Genomic DNA, 16,750 nt, shown 5'->3' with positions numbered 1-16,750 from the left:
TCAGCAGGACTGTTCTTGCCCGTATTTCAGTTAGCAAGTGGGTGAAGCTGTGGACAAGCATGCAGGAGGCAAAGAGAGGCACTGCAGGGACATCAATACCCTGCAACAACTGCAAGAAATTCTCCCCCTTACTGAAAACACTCACTCCCAGTGATATACCTGCTAGACAGGAGGAGCAGGATGGGCCCAGGTCTCCAGCATAAAGGAGATGGATAAACATCATCCACTGATTAAATGCACAGAAGGTACAGTGCAAGAAGCTATTAAATAATTCCTCCCTCCTGAGGCACTTCTGCTCTCCTCTTCCTCATTTAATGACATTATTGGATGGGAGAAGGTCTAATACTGGGGTCTGACTGTTACCTCACATGAACTGGGATAGGCACACTGAAGGCAACAGGAGCAAGTTATGTCCACCACTCTGAGGATGGATGCACCAGGCCGCTTCCTTCTCCCCCTCCAACATTTTGCTCTTCCCATTTTAATAAAGTGAATACAGCACAGACAAAATTCCCTTGGCACTTTTTGGTTTGCTATTCCCTTTCTTGAGCACAAGTTGTTTGGATCCTTGCTCAGAGAAGAAGGGGCTGAACGCACCATTAGTCAGCTGATTTACAACTGAACTGAGAAATACGCTGGGGAAGAGAGGAGGAGGAATGCCTCTGGTTAGGCACTGAGGAGCAGATCATGTAAGCAGAGTGATACAAAGCCAGTTCAGACAGCTACACAGAGAAAGACAGCCTTGCAGATTGCTGCAAAATAATACTGAAAGATCTGTACGAGCTTCCAGTCATCTCACAGCAGCTGCTCCCTTGGTGTGTGCAGACAGGGTAGCTCAGTATTTTAACTCATTGTCCTATAAAGATGCTTCAAGATCTAGTGCAAAGGCAATTATGCAAAACTTAATTCTGCACCAAGAGGGATTACAGAAGCATTTTATAAGAAGTCGCATAGTAAAAGGCAATTGCACAAGCCAACAAGCAGCTCAATTAAAATGACATCTTGCTAAGCTGCTCTACACGAGCCGGCCTTTGAATGAAGGCTCACGCCAAGGGTCCACTGTAGTGGGCTGTGCTCTTTTCAGTATCCAAGCAACATGGCAAAGCCTGCCAGCACACAAATTACAAGGGGTACCTTATTTCCAGAGAAGGGAACCGGGGCTAACACACACACACGCAGGGATGCTCAGCTTAGGCATATGTGAAGACATTGGTTTGACACTCGGAAGAGGGTAAGCGCATCTCTTATCTGGTAACTGCCTGACCTTTGAAAGCAAGTTGCAGCTGTTGGCCTCACCGTGTCCACATCTCGAGAGCAATGCTGAAGATCAAAACCTCACAGCTGAGAATCAGCAAACTTCCCCACATGCTGTTACAAAGAAGTCTCCCGAAAACCCACATGGTGCATATGCAGCATGGCACCATGAGTTTAAGTATGGGCATGGGCTTGCTACCGGCCACTTTCAAGCACACATATTCAGACAGCCCATCCACTCACCACTGCTACAATCTTTATGCACCCACATCTCAAGCAAAACACTTAGGTTTTATATTGCACGGACCTTTTAAACTTTAACGCATCTGTTACTGCACCATCACCCCAGCAGACAGCCCCTGTTCTCACACAGGAGGTTTCCAACACAGCAAGTAGAAGTCATAGGAAGACAGGCCTCTCCCATACCCTGTCCTGCCTGCATATTCTTAATTAAAAAAAGGTAGCATCTAAGGACAGAGAGATTCATCCAAGTCTTAAAAGAAAAGAAGAAACTTAAAGAAACTTCAGATGACACCAAATTATAAATGATAGCTTTCAGTTATTTTCAACTATTTTGTTTCCCTTGATGCTAAAAAAATAATTTGAACAAAAGTCAGGTTTGAGGCAAGCAGAAAAACCCCTCTTTCCAAATGAAAATAACACTGTCAAAACTTTTAGATCAGCAACAATACTTTTAGGTTATCACTAATCACCACAATCGCTCATGCTGTATGTGGAATAATCAGTTCGATGCTAGCAATACAGCACTAGAAGCCACACTGACACTGCAGAGCAGCATCAACTCTACCTGGGGATTATTTCTCTCATCCCTTTAATCCCCAAACAGTTTGGGGCACAACCCTGACACAAGGGCAACACAACAGCTCCAACAACATTTTTGTTTCTGGGAGGGCATCAGTTGGAGTGTCTTGCCGACATGAAGCCTCCAGGACCCCCATCCCTCTAGCTGCATGCAGACCTGCCAGTATTCGCAGGGGAAGGAAGCTCTGTCAGCCAGAGTCACCTTTCAGACTCAGATCTGAAGGCTATCCCTGGCGCACTGGGAGCGTGCTAGCACGCACCCTGTGCACACCACAGACCTCCTAGCACAGCCTGCAACAAGTCTCACACACCACACACCTGCTCAGCCCACGTACCCTTCCCATACCCACAGCAGCCACCCCTTTTCTCAGGAGCCAACACCGGGTGCTACCTGCCATGCTCTGCCGGCTCCTTCTCCCACGAGAGGGGGCAGCAGCAGCAAGCAAAACGCCCCTGAGACAGCCAGAAGCTGGGTTGCCTGGGGGTTTATTTGGGGTTGGGTTTTTGTTTTGTTTTAAATCAAACTTCTTCAGTTGTGGTAAGATGTGTCTGGCATACAATTATTCCTGTAACCCTGCCTTGTGCTCCTCTAGTGTTTTAGGATGGTGCAGGTTGATTTAGCAGTGACAGCACAGGAGAGTCAAGAAGCGAGTCAGTCTCTAAATGAAAATATTCCTGCGTTCTTTTCTGAGACTGAACAGGAAGCAAGCATTATGTTAAGGTAAAGCTTAAATGTTTAACTATAATACACATATATTTCTGCACAAAGCACAGCTGTGGGATGAGAGAAAACCTAACATGACTTTGCCATGTAAACATTAGACAGAGACAGGACAGAACCTGTGTTCCTCAGGTGTTACCAAGCTCTGACAATAACCAGCAGAGAAATACTAATGAAGAAAACAAGTGTCTACACAGTGCCTATCTGGGCACTTTGGGTCAGATCCTGACATTATGCAGATTACCAGGGCAAGAGGCAAAGTCAGCACCGCCAGAGCATGACACTTGTGAGCTGGGCACACGGGATCCAAACTCCTACCAACAAGCCTTGGCAATCTGACAACTTGTTGATCAATATCACAGCAGTTCCCTGAGCTGCTGGCACTCACCTTTGGCTGTGACCATTCCAAACACCATCCAGGAAGGGCAATATATTAAATAGCGCTGCAGTAGAAAAAGTCACAGGCATGTGAAAGGATACATCCCCAGGATAACTGCTTCAAGGCATTTGATAGGTAAGGACTCCCTGGTCATTTCTTTTGCTGTCTCCATTAACCTAGGACAGAAACAAAAAAGTTTTCAATCCTTTCAGGTGGAGCAGTTGACAGGAATACACCAAGAGCCAGATGCCTCCAGTTCTTATCTCAGCAAGCGCTGGTGAACTTGATTCTCCTCTTCAGCGACTTGCCAGAGCCCTGTTGACTTCTGGAGGATGACTGGGGGGGGCGGAAAAATTAAAAAAAAAAAAAGATGGGTGTTTGACATCCCAGTGCCTACCAGCCTCTGAAGATGGGTTGGAGGAATGCAGTCCCCTCTGCCTCTCCCAACAACTCCATGAGCATCACTTCAGACTGTAACACAAAGCCCTGCTGAGCTGCAAAAGCTGTCAATCATGCAAGCTCCCACAGGAGGAGCAAGTTTAGCTTATTTTCAAAGTAAGCCTGGCTCTCCTCTAGGAAAAAACAGGGGAGAGAGGTTGGTTATATGATGGTCCCCGAAAGCTACAAATGCCTCTATGAGCATATGGCTATAGGTGCAGACAAGAATTTAATGCCTTTTTACTGAAGCCTGCTCTGCAGAAAGCTCTAGGAACACAGACACTTCATACCACTGCAAGCTGAGTTATGATCTTGCTGTTGCTCCCCACTTCTTGTGGGCTGGGAAACTGGTAAAAAACATAGGATTCCCTGCAGGAGTACAGGAAACTATGCAGGCCCAGGATCTTGCAAGTTCACAAAGTTTAGTTACAATCCGGACTCTATCTTTGGAGCAGTTATCTGACCAGTACAACACTGTGACAAGAAACAAGCAACCTAACTTCAGCTCCACTAAGAGAGCTGTCATGCCATATTGACACCGCACCATCAACCAACTAGGCACCCTAGCCCGTTCCACAAGCATATCCTGAAATCCTGGAAAGTTAAAAAAAAAAATACTAGGAGGAGATTAAAAAAAGGCCAGAAGAGTCATATTCAATGACACTCCCCCCACACACAAAAAAAAAAAAGCTAAAAACAAGCCAAAGGCTTACTTCTATTTTGAAGTCTTCTCTATCCATATCCTTTTCTTGAGAAGAGCTTTGTAAACAAATCCCTACTCTAAGGAAACATGACCTTAAATTATAAAAATATTAGTATTGGAGATGATGATGAAAAAATGCATCTGAAACCATTAGAGTCTGTTTTTCCCACTTTCTAATTCACCCACCTCATACATTTTAAACCATGTATTGAGTGCAAATGGCAATACAGCTTTCACCGCTATTACAGCCTGTCACAGCCATTCTGTGTCCCATTTACCCAAGTTAGAAATTATCTTTTCATTTGTAAACAACCACCCTTTACACTCTCCCTGCAGTACAGAAGACAAATTAGAGTTAGCCTGCCTCCTACACACTCACAATCAGCCACAGAAACCCCACTGCTGGAAGCACAAAAGCAGCTCCGGCAAGGGTGCACAATGGGGCCCCTTCATCCCCCACAGTGGCTCCTCAGTGCTGGTTGCAGCAGTAGCTGCTGCAAAGCCCTGTCTCCATCTGGAAAAGTATTACATGCGGACGAGGAATGGGAGGTGTCCGTGAACAAGATGATCCATTGAATTTCCTATCTTCTAACTCCAGGGGGAGTTAAAAAAAAAAAAAAGGATCACAGTTGATTATGAATGTGCATCAGAAACAGGAGAAAGCTGAAGGCATAAAGCTATTTAGCTTCAAGTCATTTATTGTGGTGTATGCCTGGTTAACGCGGTCCAAGGGACAGTGCCAGCGTCTCCTCCTCAGGTCCACAACTACGCTGATCCTGCTGCTGGCAGGCAAACACAGTAACCATGCTGGAGCTGCCTTGTCACCACATACAGCACCACGTCTCCTAACACCTGCCTTTAAAAGCCCACTGCTGTCATGATTTCAAGGTGTTGTCAGCATGGAGGTAACGCTAATGGCTCCACAGCCAGGAAGGAAGTCTTCAAAGTAATTGGCCTAAATGAGCAGTCAAATTACTACCAACTTATCTGTCACAGCAACACCCACACTATTTAAATACTAAGTTGTATTTAACACGCACTCTGTTTGCAAGCCACATAGACATTGGTTCTGAAGCACAGCTTTCCAGGATGCTATACTGTTAGACCGATCTAAATCGAACAGGAAGGCATTCTGCTTGCTTAAAAACACGCTGCCCGCTAGTGCACGGTACCACAGCTGTCCTTTCTGAGGCTAGCAGCAGCCCTGCCTTCCCTTTGCATAGCATCGTCAGAGAGCTGGGCTGGGAAGGGACTTGGGGAACTCTTCCTGTCCCACCTCCTGCTGCTCAAAGCACCTGGGTCCATGACCTGCAGCACGTGCTCAGCAACCACGTAGGACCTGGCAGCTCATATAGCCATGGCCTCCAGACCGTGACAGTGATGAGGACCCATGCAAAGGGAGCATCAGTCAGGAGGCATCACCAATGATCAACAAACAAGCATCCATCTGCACCCACAGGGCAGGTCACACAGTCGCACACACCCATCTCAGAGTCCTAGGGAATACTCCTCAAACAGTTTACTTTTTCTCTGCATTTACAGCACATACCACAGGGTTGGATGACCAGTTCACAGGCCACAGAGTTTTTCTTCTGCTTTGAACAAGCTCGAGATGAAGCATGGCCTTAAACCCTGTGTTTGCAGTGGAAGCTGAGCCTTTGGAGAATCCCCAAGCCACCATTCCGTTCAAGGTAGCGTAAGCCAAATCTAAAGCACTTCTCACAGATAATTTTCCAACCTACTTTTAACTGGTTTCTTAAAGGCTTGGGAACCCACCAGTTAATCCATCCTATACTTAACCTTGCATCTAAGGTCTCCTAATGTTTAAACTAAATCTTTCCTTTTTTGCAATTTAAATCAGAAGCTATTTCTGCTATCCACAGTGGGCATGGAGACCATTTATTATCTCTCCTCTTGCAACAGACATTTGTATATGCAACAGGCTGTAATCTACCCTATCCTCTGTAAACATGAGAAAGCAGACACAGATTTATGTTTGTTTTTTCTAATACCTCCCTCTCTCACGCCAAAGTTTTCCCCTTAGGTTATGTTTTCTAGACCTTGCAAAATGTTTGTTGTTTTCCTTTTGCACTCTCTTCAGCTGATTCCCATCTCATGGTCCTTCAGCTAAGCCTACCAGACCACAATACAAACAGACCAATTTCCTTCTGAAACCAGCTTTCAGTATATTTTTGCAACCAACCCTTTTTCCCTCCTGACCCACAGAGAATATTTTGGGGTTTTTTTTTGGTTGGGGGTGGGGGGCACCACTTTCTAAGCACTGCTTTTCACCAGGTTGGATCCTTATGTTAAACAGTTTTATTTAGAGTCAAGGTCCCTGCCATCCTGGGAGGCTGCCAAAAGCCATACTAAAGAGTTATCACATCCACAACTTCTCCCTGATTGACAAAAGTTCTTAACACTCTTATAGAAGGAAATTACCAGAAACAAACTGTGCCAAATTAAATTAGCATTGCCTATCACTTACCCTGAAACTGCAGACAAACTCAAGAAGTTGCTAGACTTATCTTTTCCCTTATTTTTTTAAAGGCTGGTATTTTTGCCTTCCCCAGTTTCCAACAAAAGTACCCATTCTCCCCACACTCTCCAACAGAATTATTAATGGTTGGAGGTCGGTTGTCTGTTCTCTAAGTGATCTAGAACAAATGATGGAGCATCCAGCTCATTTGAAAAGAACTCATTACAAGTGCTCTTTGACTTGTCCTTTCCCTTCTTTTTCTTACCATGCTGTCTCAGATGTTAATTGTGACCAGAAAGTCTGCACAGTTAAACTTGTGAATGAAGATTTAAGGAAGGCATAAAAGAATTAAAAAACAGGATTTTTAATCGAACATTTCGATCCCCTTCCTGAGCAGGGTTTGTTTCTGCAATTTTCTGTAAATCTTTCCAGTTATCTGAAAAAGACTTCACATACATGGCTAATGCAGTACTTTACAATCTCGTATCACAGATAACTGGGAATTAGCCCAAAGCCACCCTCCTCACAAACCCCAGTGAGCACAAGGGGAGCCCATCTCTTCCAAGAAGTCGAGGGAGACTGCTACAGGCAAAAATAAGCATCATGCAACTTCCCTCTTTGCAGCATTTACACCACTACCTGAAGTCTGCCAGGCAGATGTCTATTCTAGACCACAGTGAACATTTCTGCCTCTCACAAATGTAGCCAACAGGAATGGGCTGCGTGCTCCTCCCTTGAGATCTAGTCCTTGGCAGATGTTCATATTTCCTTGTTAATTGACTCAAAATTTTTGCAATGTTTTCAGGAGCCCACCTGGATTACCTCTCTTACTTTCAGCAGTAAGGGAGGGCCCATAGAGGAGTTGGGTTTGCCTCTTTAGGATGCTTTCTGTTTAAAATGGCAGTGTCTGCAGATATCTTGCAGGAACCATGAATGCCTTTTGCTCACAGATTTTTCACCTATATTTTTCATATATAGATTTAGGAAAATCATCAAAATTTTTAGCATGCCCCAAACTGGAGGATCTCACCAGCTGCCACCCATCACACTGGAGTCAATTCAGGAGACAAACATGCTTAGGAGGAGTGATTGTGCATTACATTCACAAGAAAAACTCCTACAGACTTCAGTAAAATTTGTACTAGGGAGATCCTCCAGCACATTTTCCACAAACTTCTCCTTCCCCAGGCCCCTGTACGTGCATGAGGTCCATAAAGTCTCTGTCTCCCAAGGTTTTCTAAGGCTTCCAGCAGTTTTATTCTTCCCAATGAAGTCAAGAGATCAGTGAAAAGAACCAACAGGAGTAAAAGGAGATAAAACAGCAGAGCAGCTACTGCTCTCATGAATCTTCTCAAAACCAGTTTGTTTCAATGGCAAAAGCACTTTTACCACATGCTAAACATAGCACCGTATCTGTAACATTCTCCCTTTGTGCGAGAGAAGCAGATGTTCAAATGCCTTCTGCAGTTTATTGTCTGGAAATGGTATGAGCCCATTTTTCTTTACAGCCCCATCAGGGTACCTTAATAACATGGTGTATTGAAACAGTATTATTTTCTGTCCCACCCCTTCGCTGTTGTTTGGTTGCATCATTCCCACGCGACTGCTTCTTACTGCATTCTTTTTATTGCAGTTGATCACTCATTGTATCTGCAGTCACTGAATGTCTCTCCATCTTCACAGAGCAGCTTGAGAGCTATAATTTCTCAAAGCCCGCAGAACCTTTCCAAACATCAGATTTTGCTTCAAGTCATAGGTCCCACTTAACTGGAGGGAACAGGACAATACTGCACCTATCTTCACCCTCTCCAGATACTCTGTTGAGGACAAAGATATTTGTTCTCATTGTGGTTCGCCCCTGCATCCTAGAACAGCAGCTTGTAGAGGGCTTATTGCTCCTTGTAAAGTCGGTAATAAAAGCTTGTTGGCATTGAAGTCACAGTTATAACTAGATATCCAGAAACATATGTTTTTTCCTAAAGCTCTTACATGATCTAAGCTTGGAAGTTTTAAAGAATGGCTATTTCAGTTAAAGGTACCAGGTTTTATCAGACCGGTTTTACCAACAAAAGCTGTAACACAGGTTTTGCCAGCATAATGCTGTATGAAAAAAGGAAACCAGCCCTATCAGTGTCTGAAACACTCGTGTTGCATGCATACACACATACGATCGATCAGCAGAGCTGAACTCCACAGGGTGTCCTTTACCTACCTAGGACAAAAGGGTATATCATAAAGCCTAGGTGAAGGACACCATCCTACGTCGGGATACCTGTATGCTCTAATAGCAAAGCACTCCTACAGTGGATAGGAGTGCTCCTGCACCTGTAAATCTGGATTTTATGCGAATACAGCAAACTCAGGCAAGGTTAGACAGGGACACATTTTCAGATACAGTTTGCCAGTACAACAGGAACACCACACATAGTTTGCAGGATTGCATCTCTACCACCCGACTCACACAGCTACACCAACAAAAATCTAACATTTTTCAAAAGGGTTATCTGTAGTCTAGACAAATCCACAGGGTGTCTGGCAGTCTAGAAACAAGTTGGTAGCTAACAGTGACTTCTGCTTAAGAGAGATTGTAAATACTGAATTATAGCAAGCCTGTGTCCCTTAATGTTATGAGTTCCTATAGATAATTTATGCTCTTCTTCCTAAGCACAGCCAGGCATTTTTATTTTCTCATGCATCACACCAATGCTGACAGTAAATCTCTGTAATATCTAGCCCTCCCTCCATAATAGAAAAAGCTCATTAATATGCCCCAGCTGATTTAGGACACTTTCACATGAATTTATGAATATTCAATTTCCATCTAGTGCTCAGCTTCTTTGTGTCTGGCTGCTGGTCTCTTGAAGAGAGGCTGCCAACGGTCTCATAATACTTTCATTAGCTTTAAACCCTCATATTATGAAATAAGCAATATGTTTAATATCAGTAAGTCACACCTCTGGGAAGAGCCTCAACTTCCAAGAGCCAGTGGCAATTGGAGGTGCTCTGCGTCTTGCTCGATCAACTTGCAAATACAAGCTTTGTCTTCCAGCAAGTGATGCCTTTCATGCTACAAAAACTTGCTCAGAGCAGCGCTTGTCGCCTCAGCACAAGACGCCTGTTGTCACCACGCTGGAAGCAGATTTCTTGCTAAGCAGAACACACCTCTCAGGAAAAAAAAAAAAAAACACCAAAAAAAAAACACACCACAAACTTGCAGTTGTGGGTGATTTTTCAGCTCTGATGAAAATTGGCCTAGCAGCAGCAGAACAAATCACCAAAGACAATTGCAAGAGAAGATATCCTTAGCTGGTATGAACAGCCACGCACCCCAGATGATGGAAAGGAAAGCCTATAGGGACACCTCAACATTACAGGGTAATCAATGTGCTATTCCCCTTCTCAAAGTGGAGAAACCAAGACAGGACAAGCGCTTGAGCCCCACTGAAGTACGACAGGATCTAGGCAGCTAAGCGTGCTCCTAACAGCTCTACTCCTCCTAGCACTCCCATCCATCAGGTCAACAGGCAAAGCAGCACAGATTTCAGGATTTAACACTGTGCAAGTCCAGTGTACACCAGGTGCAGATAACTGTGCCTGGCAAGCTGGTAGCAGCTGCCCCCGAAGGGCCACTTCCAGGGGCACTCTCCTTAACTCTGCAGAAGTCCTGCCATCACATACCAAGTCACTCACAGAAGTCCTAACAGCAACAGGACAAGGACAGAAGTCAGGCACGAGTTCCAGGAAAACACTAAGGCAGGTAAATAGAGGAAATGGCACCATTTAGGAGATTATCCAAAGCCACAGGTGCATCTCCAGCTGTGAGTACTATATTGATACCCTTCCAGAGAAGAGTACTGTCCTCGTAAGCCAGGCTTTCAGCCAGCCCAGGAGGACACGGACCTTTGAAGTGGTGAGTGCTGAGTACAATTCATTTTCATCCTCCGCTTCCTTGAAAAAAGTAATGGGACAAATTTAAAAATGAGTGACCAGCCTGAAAATTGGTTTAAGCTTCTGTAAACCCATCTATCATTCAAGGCACAAGATTTCTTTTAAACTAGTTCCACTGGTGCAGTGAACATTCCATTGAGAAAGGAAGTGGGAAAGATTGCTGTCAGCAAGATGGAAACCTGAAGTGCAAAGCTGGGATGGGAACTGGAATTTACAGTGATGGACCATTAGATTAATGACAGACAGCTGGGGAGAGCTTGAGACAGGCCAGTCTACAGGAGTAATTATATTCTGCTTATCTAAATTTCACCCTAAAATAAAAGCATAATGTTGTCAACATCACTTCCCGTCCTAACCTGCTAATTTACTGGGTCCTATTAAAAAGAGCTGCCCCAAGTATGATGCAGTTCTTACATGCAAGGGATGCCGGCTCTCTGCTGCCAGGCTCCCTGCTCACATGTTGGTACTTGTATTGCACAACTCTGCCAACCAGCACCAGTCCACCATGTGGGAGGAACGGCAAGATGAGTGGCAATGGGAGAAGCAAGAAACAGTTTGTTGTGATCCCCCAGGGGAAAGGGCTGCACCTGTGACGACATCAAAATCCCTGCAGCGTTTTGCACACTTGATCTCTTCCTACCATCAGCAAAGGGCATTACAGCGCAACCAGAATATCAGGATTTATATAGTTTCCATAAAAGCAACCCTGCCCTCCCAACCCAACACCAACAAGTGAGAACTGAGAGTTTTCCTAACCCTGTGCATTCAGCTTCAGCCTGCAGCTCCCACATGGCTGCTGAGCAAGACCAGCCCTTCCACTCGTTGGTTCTCAATGGGTCCATTTACCACCGGTCAGCAAGCTGGGACCCTCCCTTGTAGAGGCAGCGACATACACCATTTTGGCCCTGCCAGAGAAGCCAGCCCTCCCATACCATAGTGCTACAGTGCTTCATGCCAGCTGATCACCTTGGGCATTTATGTGGGACAAGGGCACTAGACCACTTCCAGAGACACTTACCCACTTAGAGGTCTGGTTTTTCTGATCTCGAAGAACTGTGTTCCTGTGTGATTATATCTGAATTTTGTCTGTTAAAGGAAAGTAACATGAACAGTCAAACAATAAAATAACAATGCTCAAAAGGTGAATTTCAGTTCTGATTTCCTGTTGAAACATAAACAGCAGTAAAGACATTGACGCTGAGGCGAAACCCTGGCATGTGAAATAAAGCAAAATTTTTTGCTTGTCTGTTCATATGACGTATTAACCAGCATTAGGTGGAGATTCAGGCAAAAAGGTTGGTTGTCTAAAACAACACTTAAGTTTGGCATTTGAGAGTTCTGAATTCTCTTCTCCTCTAGGTCCCACTCACTATTAGGTTACAAGTTTGGAAAAAAGTCTTCCATTTTGGCCAGAGAAAGCTTTTATAGGCTACCCAAACCAATCAGTATCATTCATTGTTTGAAAGAACTTACTTAAGTTTTTAACTCAGTCAGCTGCATAGCTCACATGACCTGTTAACCAAAAGCACAGCACGTGCATCCATTTACAACCAGGAAATATAAATCATTCTCCAAAAAACACAATGCACTTAAAATGAAAATAACCAGCTAAGTGCAACTCAAGAACTTAGTTAAAGACTATAAGCATAGGAGAAAAGTTCATCACAAAGGATGCCAGAGACAGTCACCCATCAACCAAACATCAGCACCACTTGCAAGCCACCATGCAGCAGCACGAAAAGCAGCCTCTTCCCTGCTCCTTGAGCATAGCTGTTCAAGCAGTAATGCAGTAAAACAGATCAGGAAAATGATCTGCCCAGTAAAACAAAAAAAACCCCCACCCAGTAACAACAATTAAAAAAAAACCCACACCATCCACTTACTTTTTCTAGATTATTTTTCCAGCTGAATCTGTTCCCTGGTCTAGTTCCCAACAGCCACAAGAACACTGAAGCCAGCAAAATTGTGGTGGTGATACCAGGGCAGAAACAGGTGACCCCATGGAGACAAAGGGTACCTTGCAAGGCATACCAAGCACAGCTGCTGGCTGTATAACCATGGTCTAAATAAAGACTCCAGCTTGCACCAGGATGCTCTGAACTGACTAATTTAGAGTTCAGAGTTCTCCAGAAACAAGGCTTTGCTTCCCTCCTGCCTTCAAAACCTAATTCATGAGGCCCTTTCAGAGTGCTCTCAACAAAGCACACAGCCTTCTTTTAACCCTCAAAGAGAGCCCAGATCCTGCTCCCCAGCACACTTTGAAGCTTTTCTGTACACAGATCCAGGCCTAAGGCCTGCTCCTGCTATGTAGCAGCGTGCCACATTTCAAGACCTCTGGGGAGTGGAGCAGCAGGGGGAGTTTTGATTTGTGTGACATGGTCTCCTCTGCAGCACAGCCCACTGAGCAGCGAGCCTCTCATCCTGCCCAAGTGGCCGACATGCAGCAGAGAAATGTGCCATCCCCCTGCAGAGCAGGCTGGACCCAGCCTCCCTCCCCACAGCAGCTGCCTTGATCCCCCTGCTGCCGCCTTGATCCCAACCACTGCTCCCCAGCAGGCTAACCGCGCCTGCTATTTTTGGATGCTCTTCCAGCTGCCACCCATATCCTTTCTTAATCCTTACCAGGACTTTACATTCCTTCCTCATGCCCACTGCTTCCCACACACACACGCGCACATAAACACACAAAATGGGAGAGTTTTGAAAAAAGGAAAACAGAGAGAAGAGCAGCATCTGTGCCAGCAATCGTCTCCTCCAACGTTATCTGTCAGCAATGGAAACAGTGAGGTATGGGGCAGTGATAGGGAGGCTGGATAGATGTGTACATCTCTGATAAACCCCCCAGGGCAAGGTGGGACAGCTGGAGGGAGGGGGATTCCTTTGGTCAGTTCCTGTGCCACAGGCAAGCTTGCCCACCTTGGGGTCAGGACAGCTGCTTGTGTCCCCCACCCCAACAACAAGCACTCCCTGCAAGCTGAGCACACAGGCAGTCCTCAGGGGGCCCACAGGGGCTGCCAGGGCAGATGGAGAAAGGGTTTGCCACAACACCAGCTCTCCCTTAGTCCCTTTACGGCAAGATGCCATATTATGTCTCCAGACATCACAATCCGATCATAATATCCTCAGAAACCTACTTCAAAATAAGCATTTCTACTCCCATCAACATCACTTCAGTTAAATTCTTCAGTATCATTTAACATTAATTACACCTCCCAGAGGATTACTGTGACAAGCTCAGTGCTGCAGGTTCTATCACAAATCCTTATAGCATCCTTTTACCCATGAAGGATCCCAAGGCCTCACAACCAGCTAGTGCTCTGGTGAACCCCCTGTTAATTCACACTGAGCACAAGCTAGCCTTCTCTCCAGAGATGCACGCTAGAGAAGGATACTGCAGCATCTTCATGTAGGTCTGTATTGCCTGGAGCCATTCTGGGATCGACATGGAGAGCTTGTAGTTTGGCACTGGTGGCACTGAGGGCTGGACACAAAAAAAAAAAAAGATAAAGAGGTTAGACAGTTACCGCTCCCTGCAGAGCGGATAAGTGATTTACTTGGGCAGCAGCATGCGCTTATTGCAACCCAACACAGCGGCACAGATGGCTTGAACCCCACGTGAACCCAAGCATTGGGCAAAGTCATCCTGCTGACAACAGGGGCTGCCTGTGCACCAGAGTCGTCCTGGGTAGGTAAGGGCAGGCTCCTGCCACAGCAGGCTGCTCATCCCGGCCACCACCGTCCCTCAAACACTGTCCTGTGTGGGCAGGCAGTCCAGCACAGAAGTCCAACGCTTCCCATTTTACCCCTCTACCACAGGGCAGTTTGGATGGGCAGAGTCCCAGCACTGGCTCTGCTATCCTCCCTCAAGAAGACGTTTCCAAGTCTAACTTTTGGTTTCCTCTACCATGAGACAAAGATAAAGGGAGACAAGGATCATGGACTGCGTAATTTCCCACCTGCTACAGCACACTTGCTGGGCAGGGAGAGCGAGGTACCTAGAAGACCACCTGGGACCCAGATATTTAATGATATTATGACACTTAAAGATATAGACTGGCACCGTAATGGGATTTTTCCAAAATCCCATAAGACATCTGCTGTGCCTAAGCACTGTAAGAAGCCAGGACGTCAATCTATTTTTAATCCCCACAGCTACGTGGCTCCTGAGCCTGTAGCCACGCAGGGAAGGGGCAGGGCCTTGTCCCAAGGCCCCTTATTTTAGGGGCAAGACTGCAAAATACAGGGTCAGCATGTGTTAAAACAGGCAGCGTGGCTAAAAAAGTTAGTACAATTCTCAGAAACATAATCGAGGAAACAGTTTAAATATTAATGCAGACCCAAATTCAGGAACCAGCAACTTGGGCAGCCCTGATGAAAGGTGCAAAGGAAAGCATGCGGTGTCTGCAGGCCTGTGACGTCGTTACAATAGTTTGAAGATCATAAAGCGAAATACCACTGCTCTAAAGACACTTTGAGTCAGCAATTACAGATAAGAAAAGCAAGAGCAGGTGGTACAGAGCCATCTCTGCCACATAGACTTCCCTCTCCGGTTCCCACCTCCACTACGATGGAGGGATTGTCTGTTTGCTTTCAGAGAGCAAGCACCAATCAAGATGACTAAAACCCAGCATTTACTACATGTAGCTAGTTACTACAGTCTAACAGCACATACACCTCAGAGAAGGGCAAAAACTCCAAGGAGAGACTGCTACATCACTGGCACACAGAAACGTATTTTAAGTGGCAAGACGACAGACAGCCAGGCCTCCAGCACGCTGCCGCCATCCCCAGCGCCACGCGAGAGGCGACTGCGCACACACGGGTTTTCTCTCCAGACAAGTGGGAGTTACGAGCAAGGTTCATTAATGTTTCTTAATCACAATTTCCAGACCTAACCTCTGATTAGAGGCAATTTTTCGGTTTCACAAGTTCCTTCTGCCCCCATCCCCTTTGGTCCGGGCGACTTACTCGCCTATGCCTCCTGGCACTAAGGCAGGCCTGCACTCAACGCACCAGACGGGGCTCAAGCTTCAGGAGCAGCAAGGGGTTGAAAGAGGGAGTTAAGGCAGGCCTGTCAAATCCTTCTAGGTACAGTAATTCCTGCTCTGATGTAAACACTCCATTTCTTCAAACATGAAGAAACTCCAGGTGCACACATTGCACATACACAGCACACCAAGGCAATGGGAGTCCCAGCCAGCAAGAGGCCTGGCTGCTGCACAGCAGCTAGGGGAACAGCACCCCTTTCCCAGCCCTCCATAAAATGGAGGGCCCTTGCCCTTGCCCAGCTGTGGGGTGGGACAGTATCCCATAGGGACCACACCAGTGTGAAAGGACGCAGCCCTTGCTGTAACCCACAGCAGCCACCCTGGCCATGGTGGGTTTGGACCTCCAGGCAAGGTGCTTCCTTCTCCAAGCAAAGGATGATAGTGTCAGCCCCCTGGGCGTGCTCAGGTAAAGAGAACCAGGGTTTTCCCAATGGGTGACACATCCGTTTTTTCCCCTCCAAATTCCTGCCCCAGCTGGAGAAGCACCGATCCTGGGCACCCAGCCAGCACAGAGCAGAAGCCAGCGAAGGAAAGCGCAAGGTGGTTGTGGTTGAGGCTGCAGCCCTCCAGCCACCGGTGCACTTCCCAGCGCAGCAGCCAGGAGCCAGCGAGGGTTTGTAGCAGGCGGCCAGAGCCGCCAAGGGGAAACGCAGACACAGCACTACACACCATGAATTTATAAAGCGAGTGAAAATCAGAGACCAGGCAGATGAAAGGCCTTGACCCCCTATCAGTATTTCTAAGCAGTGGCAGCTCCAGAGACAGCAGAGCCACTGCAGTGCAAAACCTTGTGGCAGAGCTGGAGACCGTGATCCTGTGGCTGGAAACACTGTAGTCTCAGTTCACCACAGACATCCTGTGTGAAACTCATCTCGCCCGACTCCACTGTGACTCATTTAATGAGCAGAAAGTCATTTTCTGCTAGCTTCACCCTGCAAGTACACTGTTACTTAGCACC

The 16,750-nt window shown here is 46.2% G+C and overlaps 1 protein-coding gene across 1 annotated transcript in view; it reads right to left on the bottom strand.

Annotated features, from left to right (window-relative positions):
- VASH2 (vasohibin 2) overlaps nt 1-14,222 on the bottom strand; it is a 27,882-nt gene extending 13,660 nt beyond the window's left edge. The window contains exons 1-3 of the mRNA XM_010290110.1: nt 14,137-14,222; nt 11,763-11,819; nt 3,278-3,352 (exon numbers count right to left, since the gene is read on the bottom strand). Coding sequence (XP_010288412.1) covers nt 3,278-3,352; nt 11,763-11,819; nt 14,137-14,189 — 185 coding nt within the window. The 5' untranslated portion in view covers nt 14,190-14,222. The remainder of the gene's footprint in view (nt 1-3,277; nt 3,353-11,762; nt 11,820-14,136) is intronic.
- Nucleotides 14,223-16,750: the final 2,528 nt, after the last annotated feature.

The sequence above is a fragment of the Phaethon lepturus genome, unplaced genomic scaffold (assembly GCF_000687285.1).
Source record: "Phaethon lepturus isolate BGI_N335 unplaced genomic scaffold, ASM68728v1 scaffold45260, whole genome shotgun sequence".
NCBI lineage: Eukaryota > Metazoa > Chordata > Aves > Phaethontiformes > Phaethontidae > Phaethon > Phaethon lepturus.
This window is presented reverse-complemented; position numbering and strand designations above follow the sequence as displayed.